The sequence below is a fragment of the Macadamia integrifolia genome, chromosome 5 (assembly GCF_013358625.1).
Source record: "Macadamia integrifolia cultivar HAES 741 chromosome 5, SCU_Mint_v3, whole genome shotgun sequence".
Taxonomy (NCBI): Eukaryota; Viridiplantae; Streptophyta; class Magnoliopsida; order Proteales; family Proteaceae; genus Macadamia; species Macadamia integrifolia.
Window position 1 is genome coordinate 21567948 of NC_056561.1, and position 10486 is coordinate 21578433.

A 10486-nucleotide genomic window follows, 5' to 3' on the forward strand; every position below is an offset into this window, starting at 1 on the left:
GTAACTCTATAATGGCGTCCAGTAGCTCCAAAGCTAGTAATTCTGCTCCCAGTGTGAATCAAGAGAAAGGGAAAGAGGAGCTTCGACTGAAGGAGAGAATGCAAGAGCTACTTAATGATCGTGAGAATGCACGCCGTGAAGCAAGAGATCTACGAGTAGAGCTTCCCCTTCGAAAAGACCTTTACAAGGCGAAGGATGTCACGACTTTGGACGAAAATATACGAATCCTAAGTCGTGAAATCTCAAAAACGCGTACAAGAACTAGGCGTGCCTATTTTGAACACAAAAGGGTTGAATCAAAGAAGATCATACACGACCAACGTTTAGAATTGGAAAGTGTTCGTAAGATGAAGAACAATTGTGATATGACTTCAGAATCATCCGGAAGCGATGACGATGCAATGACAGGCGATGATGCTTACCCTATACTGCAGTAGGAATTGCAGGCAAGAAAAATTCCATCTATGAAGTTGTTTTATGCATTTCAACTTTCGTTTTTATTGAATAAAATCCATGAAGGGGGTTGTGAGGTTAAAATAAATGAATATGAGAATTTACTACTGTAATGGCATGTTTTCCTTAGGAACATCCATATTTTAAATTTACAGCTACTCAGTATATATTCACTTACTGTTACCAGCCATGGTTTGATTCAACTTCCCAATTCTATATATACACATACCAGCCCTCTCATGTCCATGATGACAGCCTTTATGCTTCAGGCTGGCACTGGTAAGGTTTCCTCAGGTTCCCAAGGAGGAACTGTCGATAGATGGGCGGTTGAAACTGCAACAGGGTACCGGACAACGAATTGCCCGTCTTCATCTTACAAGGGTCACAATTTTCGTTGTCAATGGTAACAACTGTTATATCATTCTGCTCTGTAGTTATTTAATTTGCAGGGAGTAAACTAAGGGGAGAGTTCAATCCAGAGTGCCCAATCACAACAACAGTTTCCTAAAGCAACCATTAGTTTCATTGAAGCCTAAAGATCATGTATTTTTAACAATATATACTGGATCACCAGGGGAAAGGGTAAGATAAGAAGATATGGACCTTTCTGGTCAGAGAGAAGAAAATGTTCTCCAATATTTAAAAAAGAGGTTCTGATTCTTTGAAATGAGCCACGTGACAAGTTGTGGGTGAGCAGGTGGGCTGAACCAAGTTTTCAAATGACCCAAGACACGCAGAAGCACGTAGAAACACACAAACACACACACACAGAGAAGCACACACAAACACACACATACACAGAAGAACACACTCCTCTGCATAAACCATTTTGTCCTTTTGTCAATATACTTGAGAATCAAGACAGAAAACATATTCTAGTTCTTCCATAAGCTGCAGGCCAAAGTACTTTATCAAGCAGCTTCAAATATTACATAACAAGCTCATCAAAATAAATAAAATCAATGAAATAACAATGTAGGAAAAGATGCTTGTGAGAAGCAACAAGACCTTAAAAGAAGCTTAGAGCTCTTAGGCTTGTTGTAATTACAGAAATGATCTTCTGGGGCTGTTTGAGCATGAAATTGGCATTTTAAATATCAACAATGGTATTGTACAAGAAGCAATTCTTTCAGTTTTAGTTGCCTAAGAATTTCTCAGTGTCACATTCAGAGCCACAGAGAGAAGCCAGTTGATCTTCAAAAACCTTGACATGACATAGAGGCCCACCAACTTCATCTGCAAAGAATATCTTCTTCCTGTCCTTGTGAAGTCCATAACTAGATGTTGGAGCAGTAGCAGCTTTGTTTCCAGACGATCTCTGTGATCAATTGAAGAGAAACACTATTCAAATTTCAAGTAAAAATAATTGTGTTAAAGACTGGACCTTGTACTGTGGGGTTACACTTTCATGTGTACTGTTCGTACTATTTCATGGATTATCTCTATTCTAATCAGGTGTTTCTCCTTTCCTAATTAGTCTAGACTTCTTTTTCTTTTCTTACTTGACAAGGATTTTCTTTCCTTGCTGGATGTAAGTTATTATTGAGTATGGTAAGAGGGAGTCTGGAAGTGCATTCTTTCAGCTCTCTTAGCAGTCTCTACTCTCTTCTTCTCTCTTTCTCTTGTGTGATTACTGTTGTTTAGTTACTGATATAGTTACAGACTGTTTAAGTACATTGTAGATAGGCCCTTGGACGTCCCTGATAGCTCACACATGAAGCTAATAAGCTTCTGGCCTGAAATGATTATATGAGTTTATCACATCACCATCTCCCTGTCGGCCAACTTCCAGCCCAACCACCAACACACCAACCCCCAAAAAAAAAAATTTCAGAACTCCAAAGGACGCAGTTCTCTTTAAAATTTCTTGCAGTGTCATTCCTGAACAGAAGCTCAATATAAGATTATAAGGTACCATATTTCTCAAGGCAAAGCCAAAGGTCTACTTGTGTTGGCCATAAAATTCCCCAAGTAAAAGAGTGGGGGTGGTTGTCATTGTAGAGATCTTTCCATATGGTAAGCATCATATAAGCTGGCATCTTTAACAAGGAGTAAGATAAGAAGAAAAGAACAAACCATAATTCTACAGAAACGGCTGCAGTCTCTTGCCATCATGGAAAGCCACATTCTTGTGGTCTCTTCAACTTCTCCAGCCCTGTCAACAGCTACTCTCATCTGTCACAGATGAACATCAAGCAAAATAAATTAGCCCCCAACAAAGAACATGCAAGGAGCTATGCATGAACATAAATAATCTGTTTTCAAATGTGAACAGATGGATATACATCTGATCTATGTGGGTTGGCAGGTTCTGTTAGTTCTGACAGCTTTACTTAACATTAACCACAAAAGATACGGACACAAGAGAGAACTGTTCTGTATTCTCCCTACAGTTGAGCAAGATCTGCATATCGAACTCATAAGCAGATGACAATCTGTTGAAGATCCTTGTGAATGAAAAAATTTAGGTATATAGGTTCTCAATCAAAGGTGAAATAGAGGATGATGTTGCATAAAGAATTTTAATAGGGCCGACATATTCCTTTAGAACTCAAAGAAAAACTCCATAGGACGACAACAGTGTTAAATGATCAAGGGCTACCAAACTGCCCTTGTAAACACATAAACAAGATTTAGAAAATCAATACTGCTTTACGATACATACATTTGTTTACCTATAAATAACATTATAACATCATCATACCATACTTATAATAAGGAATAAGACAGAGTACATATGTGTGTATATATATATATATATATGGGATTTTCTCATTGACATGCCCCAAGGTGTCATAATTTGTAACCTTACTTTTTTTGTCCTTTTGTCAAGACATACAATTTTTTTACAATGAGGGTAATTGTGTCATTTCACATATGCACTTGAGAAATGTGCATAACAACACCACCTTTTTGATAATGACATAATGATATATCCCTTACAACTTGTTTTTGAAAAACCTTTTATACCCCTATCTTAAAATCATTTGGGAATAAGACAAGGGGCAGTTAAAAGTTGTCAAATTCTAAATAAACCTATAGAGGTTTTATTCAGAGTCTCAGACACTCATTCTATAAATATATAGTGTGGGTGGTGGGCGAACAAGATTTTTGATTCTTGACCACCCTCATATCATACAAAATATACCCTAAAACCAAGATTTTCATGGGGAGCAATTGGGGCCTTGTTAACATCTGCACATGTTGTTGACACCAGAACAAGCCAACAAATAAAAAAGTTCAGATGTACCAATCAAATAACATTATAACCACTTCCAAAGTAGAACATGACTACTAGATATTATAGTTTAAGAGCAAATATAGGTACTCTAGACTCTATATTTTTCATTTTATTTTCTGTCAAGACTACTAGGTAGGTAACAAACGGCATTATAAATTACAAGCTATTCATGTTGGCATACCAACATCTACAGTATATTTCAAAGATTTAGATGGATAGACTTTAGAGTGCAGTTTTACTTCTATGATGTCCTTCATGCACTTCAACTCATTCACAAGCTTCACAGCCCAGAGACTCGATGTCACGCATCTGGCTCTGAGAGAATGCCATAGCACTCTCTGTAAGAGGATTGGGAGACGTGCTTTCAGTTGCAGTTTGTGGCATTGCAGAAGAAACATTTGGAGAGATGAGTATTCCTTTAGGAACTAACAAGTTAGGTCCAATCTTTTTATTCTTCAGTTTCAAGATGAACCTCTGAGGGCTTACATTGACTTCAGTTCCCTGAAGATTGGATCCTGTTGAAGAGGCCCTAATTGTAGACTGTTTCCCAAAGCTTAGTCTTTCCCTACACTCTGTTGATGGAAAACTCAATCAGAAACAGTGAGAAAATTTGATATGGAAAGTGGTTATTATTATTCATGGATGCCACAAGTTATGCACTCATGCTGCACATTTGCCTAGCTATAAACAGATACAGCAATACTTTCAGATGGCGAAGGTCACCGTAAGCAAATTGGACAATTCTATTATTCCCACTGCCCATTCTATTTGTCTCCCTTTCATGGATGGTACAGAAAGATAGATGATACATTTTTAAGTTATTGTATATCCTAGACTGAGGTGAAGCTATTCAAATGTTCTGGACAAAGTCTTGTGCACTCACTCAACCCCCGGGGGTATACCAGCGTACAAATAAAACAAAATCCAAAGATTTCAGAACTTACTGGAAAGACCTATGTCATCATTTAAGTAGTCAGCATCCACAGCTTGACACGGCTTTGCCTGAGAAGTCGGAGAAATGGCCTGAAAAAAACCTATCATAAACCACTTCGATAGAACATACACACACATAAAATAATAATAATAATAATAATAATAATAATAAAATAAAATAAAAAAGGGAAATTTGACATTAAGCAGAAGAATGTCCACACCTTTCTGGTTGAAAGGAGACTTTTTGGAGGACAATCCAGCTTCAAAGCATGGAAATTCTCAACTACTTCCATCGCTGTACAACTTCTAGTATACTCAGATGGATCAGCCCTCACAGAGCAGTCTCTTACGTAAGCAATATTAGACATTGATCCCTCTTCTGTGGTAAATGAGTGTTTCTCATCGGTTGCAGAATTAAAATCATCCGAACAGCTACAAGGATTCAAGCATGTACGACAATTCTGAGATGAGATGTAGAGGATGTCAGTGTTGTTCATAACACTGGTTTCAGGATCAGGAAGGTTATCATCCTTGGTGTCACCATCATTTCCCGTATGAACACCAGTAGACATCAGTCCCTCTACTGATAAAGATGATTTCTGCTTCACCTCAATTGTAGGTGAACTACAAACAATAGAACTAAAATCACTAGGAGAATTAAAGTCCTCATGAGACTTCTGAAATGGCATGTAAAGGACATCAGAGTTTCTTGTAGCATTGGTTTTGGGGTCAGGAAGGGTATCCTCCTCGCTGCCATCTCCAGTTTCCATACTTAAAATATATCCACCATCATGGTCAGGTTTTGTGCATCTAAATCCAACATCAAGGTTCAACTTATGAGGCATATGCATCACAGAGCTGCTATCCATTTCACATGAATTGTCCCATGCATAAATGAATAGCTTTCATAGCTTCCACATGTATCAGAACCAGGCTTGTTGGTTATTAGTTAAGTGCCTCCATAGGGCTTACATTAGGAGTTGATTGAGTAATGCTAACATTCGTATCAAGTTCGGAAACAGGGGAAGAAATTTTTTCTTGATTGATCACCTCTGAAAGAGTTTCTTGACCGATCACCCCGGCAAAACTGTCCTCCATTACATCCCCTACCGTGGAACTTGCAGGAGAAGAGAGAGAATTGTCTTGATCCAAGCATTCGATTGAAACTTCTGTAACAACACAACTTCGAGACTCTGTAGTAAGAAAAATTGATTGTCCAATGGCCAACTCACTTCTCTCACATATCCCTGCCACTTCATCAGATCGGTTTGCACTGATATCAACTACAGAGTGGGAATTGACAGTAGCACCAAAGGTAAAACCATCCAAATTATGACACTCTGAAAACTCAGGTCCTGAAATCTCGAGCTCAGATTGAATGGATCCAGTTAGATCCAAAGTATTTTGAGGTGAATTTTGAGGGGCACTTGGAGTTTGTTCAGATACTAAAACTGAAACAGCAGAAATAGAAGGTGAATGCACTTCTGAAATCTCAATCTCAGATTTAATGGATCCAGTTAGATCCCCAATACTTTGAGGTGAACTTGGAGTTTGTTCAGATGCTGAAACTGAAACAGCAGATTTGGAAGGCGAATGCACTTCTTTCTTAATGCACTTCCGTTTGGCCGTTACTTTTTTCAGCTTTAATTTCCAACTGCTGAGACTATCGTCCAGGTCAGATTCATCTTCCTTCAGTTCCAATTTTGCATAATATTCACTTAGATGACAGCCTGGTTCTTTTTTCAGTTCAACAGATTTTGGAAGTTTCCTTTTCTTTGTTTTGCATCTGTCCTTAAGCTGTTTTAATGTCATTTCACTAAAGCAAAGATCATCCATGTCACCTTTTCTTATGTCATCACAAGCATCCTTGCCTAAATGACACAGTTCAGGGTCAGTTTTGATTTTTCTGCCACCTGTGAGAAGAACCGGCCTGTCAATCTTTACCCCACCACAACCAAATGGCGAACTCATCAACCCCCTTCCTTGCTGCTGAAATGTTGTGCAGGAACCTAGATTTTTGGCATCTTCAGATTCATATATAGCCTCTATTGTTTAGAACCTCAGGGCTGGTCTTCCATGAGAATCTACATTGATGATTTTCTCCACCATACCATTCTTAATTGCCCCAATAAAATGCAAATGGCTGCAGCTCCTTAATTCCATTGGTTAAAGTTGCAATCTACTCTCTGTGTCTATCTTGTGGAGACAAAATAGAGAAACTTGTAAAATTGGACAGGATAGTTGGACCTACAGCAATAAAGTGATTTTACTTGATGAGAATCAGATGCATTATACTATATTTAACAAAAAAATAAAAAAATGGCACTCAAGAACATTATTGTAAAATAAAAATGTCAACATCTAACCACCTTCGAAACAAAATAATTAATTGTCAATGGTAGAGATTGCTATCAAGTAACATAAACAAAGAAAACATGGCCAAAATAAATGAGGCAGTTTTGTGGGGTGAAACACATCAAGTTCCTAGTATTGGAAACTCATTAATGAACTCATACAAGCGCTAAAAAACATATTACATAACATGGAAAACAAGAGAAAGGTAACTCAATAAGGATTTTTTTTTTGGGGGGGGGGTGTTGTGGTGGTGGGGTGGTGGAGGAACACCTTCTTGTGTACTTCATGCTGAGTTCAGTGAAGCAGAATAAAAGAAGTCACAAGAGCATTAGTTACCTTGATATAAAACATTAACTGTGTGAAACTATTATGTCAACGAGGGAGGGAAGAAAAAGGAGACATTCTAATCCAATGCAGAGCATGAAATACCCTTTTCTTTCTTTAATTCACGCCAATGGAAACATGACCTGAAATATATTGACATGAAAAAGGAAAAACCTTTGATTAGTACATGAATTTTATGGCTGTATAACCCAAAATTTGGAAGAATAATAATTAGAGAATCATTAATATCCTGTTATTATCTGTAATTTCCACAAACACCTGAAATATCCAAGAAATTATTAAACAGAATGCCTTTTTATCTCTAGGTTATAAGGGATACCGCAGACTAAACTGGTTAGTGCAGAAAGCCTGTTTATTATAACAAGATTTATACTAAGCATAAGCATCACATAATTCCTGCAACAGTAACCGAGAGTAAAAGTGTGTGCATAAAAGGATAGTAGATTGGTTAATTCAGTAGGTTTGCAATCAATTAACCAAAGATGATGTAATACCAGAAATGAGAAGAATAGAAAGTAATAAGCACGGACAATTACCAGTTTGTAGGTACCAGGTTTAACGGCCCTACCCACATCAATGAAGTCAAAAAAAGACTGCAATACAAAAGAAATCAGCTGTCAGATTAAAGAATCAAGAGAAATTCTACACAAATACAAAAGGAAATATCCATTACATCAATGAAGTCAAAAAGTGACAGCAATGCAAAAGAAGAAAGCTGTAAGATTGAACCAATATTAACGAATCAAGAATAATTTCTACACATCAAAGAGGATGATATTTCTTCATTTCTACCTGGAGCCTGTCTGACTTGAGAAAGCGACGGCCACGGCGGCTACCATCAGGCATCCGAACGAGAAGAGTTACAGCATTATCATCATCTGAAGCTGGTTCTTGAGGAAGAGAAGCTTATTTTGCAGCTAGCTGTCTCTCAAACTCCTGTCATCAGAGAGGAACATAGGCAAACAACCATGAACCCACAGACAACTTCAAATGAATGATTCCTCTTCTGGAATAAGGTTCCCTTTATCAATTTTTATTTTTATTTTTTGGGGGGCGGCCCGTTTATAAGATAATATATGCCGAAGAGGGAGGAATATTCTAGCAACCCCTAAGGAGGGAGAAAGGAAAAAGGGGGACACACAGCCCTCAGCTAGGAGGTTCCCTTTATCATTGAAGGAAAGGCACAAAGATATAGTTTACTTGTCTTAAGAAAAAAACAAAATTTTGTTTGTCGTAATTCTCAGAAGTGCAAACACAACTAGAGTCCACAAGGTTGGAGTAATCCCTAAGGAAAAGATGAGATTTGCCACAATCACAGGGTTGCCAGTCGACACATGACTGCAATATTAGCGATTTCAAAGAGAGCGAAATTTAAAACCAGGCAGATTTGACTTGACTGTTTCATGTCTCACAAGAAATAAACTGGGTCAGGTAAACCAACCTAGCTTGGACACAAAAAACTCTTCAATTTTTCAAAAACCACTAGATTTAGAAAGAAAGACCGTCAAACAATATTACAGGACAATTCATATTTTATAATGCTCATCTCCTACTATGTAAGAATTTATGCTATCAACATCGATTTGCAACCAAGATAGGGCATATCCAATAATATAAGAGAGACTAAAATATGGAACAAAATCATGAACCTGTTTCAGGTGCAGTTGTGGTACGAAAGATTTCCCCTTAGTTTTAAAGGTGAACATGAAAAAGGAAAAACCTTTGATTAATACATGAATTTTATGGCAGTATAACCCAAAAACTGCAAGAATAATAATTAGACAAAAGTTACAATTTGTACAACATGACAGAACAATTCTATTTGAAGAAAAGGGGAAAAATCTATAAGTGTATACAAGAGTGGACAGTTCAAGCCTTTAGAACAACATTAACATCCTACTGTTGGTGTATTACCTCTCGCTCCAGAAACCCGAGCGACAGAGCACTCAGCGAAGGCCGCCGCCGCCTATATGGAAGTATTCGTAGCGTCGACATGTATACTTCTCGATATCCAGCAATATAAAATATAGTAGCAAAACATAGGCGATGGTGAAGTTGCCATGTGATTAAGGCAAAATGCATAAGGTTAAAGGGAACATATGCAACTGGCCAGTAATTCATGGGTTAGTTCAGAGAAAGGTAGAGAAAGCCAATTGACCCATCTTACCCAAATAGAGAGCGACATTCAGAGAAATCCAGAAAGAGAGAGAGAGAGGAGGAGGAGAATACCAAATCCAATTTTCTAAAACTCGATGGGAGGGCAGGTGAACTAGAGAACTAATACAAGCACTTTGATCGCCAGTGCTACATATCCATGAACAGAGCATATGAGATTTGAGTTAAAAAACATAAAAATAAACTTCACAACACAAAATGGAGAATGACAGATTCTGGTTTAAAAACCTAACCTTACAACTCCGAATACCAAATCCAATTTTGCAGAGTTGGTGGAAGGGCAGTCGAACTAGAGAACAAACTGAAGCACTTCGATGGACATTGCTACATTTCCATGAACAGAGCATATGAGGTTTGAGTTAAAAACCTAAAAATTAACTTCACAACACAAAATAGAGAACAACAGATTCTGGTTTAAAAAACCTAACCTTACAACTCCGAATACCAAATCCAATTTTGCAGAGCCAGTAGATGGGCAGGCGAACTAGAGAACAAACCCAAGCACTTCGATTGCCACTGATACATTTCCATGAACAGAGCACATGAGTTATGAGTTAACAAACCTAAAAATAAAATTCACGGCACAAAATAGAGAGCGATAGACTCTGGTTCTAAAAACCTAACCTAACAACTCCATGAACACAAAATAGAGAGCCGTAGACAATGAAAGTGAGAGAGAGAATTGCAGTAGATTTTGGTTTTAAAAACCTTACGATATAACTCCATGAAATGGAAATAGAGAGCGGTTGGCAGAGAAAACAAGAAAGTGTGTGTGTGTGTGAGAGAGAGAGAGAGAAAGAGAGAGCTTACCAGTCACCGGCGATGGACTCTCGGTGTGAGAGGGTATCGAACCAAAGAAGTTTCTTCACATTAGCGTGGGTTTATTGGCCTCCGTAGAGTACGTCTTCCCACGTTCCCCTTTTTATAGCAAGGGTTAAGATGGTTGCTCAAATCTGAGTTTTAGTGTTGAGATAAATTCAAATT

General features: G+C 37.9%; 1 protein-coding gene across 5 annotated transcripts; it reads right to left on the reverse strand.

The window, feature by feature from the left end:
- Nucleotides 1-1269: 1269 nt before the first annotated feature.
- LOC122079220 lies at nt 1270-10419 on the reverse strand. Of its 5 annotated transcripts, XM_042645492.1 has the most exons (9): nt 9931-10419; nt 9736-9826; nt 8120-8263; nt 7864-7920; nt 4849-6874; nt 4639-4717; nt 4181-4266; nt 2530-2628; nt 1270-1771 (listed from the first exon to the last, which is right to left on the reverse strand). In XM_042645492.1, exons 5-9 carry the CDS (start codon nt 5494-5496, stop codon nt 1589-1591), a joined length of 1095 nt encoding a protein of 364 aa, XP_042501426.1. In that variant the 5' UTR covers nt 5497-6874; nt 7864-7920; nt 8120-8263; nt 9736-9826; nt 9931-10419; the 3' UTR covers nt 1270-1588. The 5 variants fall into 5 exon arrangements, 4 of the variants coding, with proteins under 4 accessions (XP_042501426.1, XP_042501425.1, XP_042501427.1 ...); XM_042645491.1 differs by lacking the exons at nt 9736-9826; nt 9931-10419 and adding an exon at nt 9242-9330; XM_042645493.1 differs by lacking the exons at nt 9736-9826; nt 9931-10419 and adding an exon at nt 7319-7449 and having other exon boundaries at nt 8120-9012.
- Nucleotides 10420-10486: the final 67 nt, after the last annotated feature.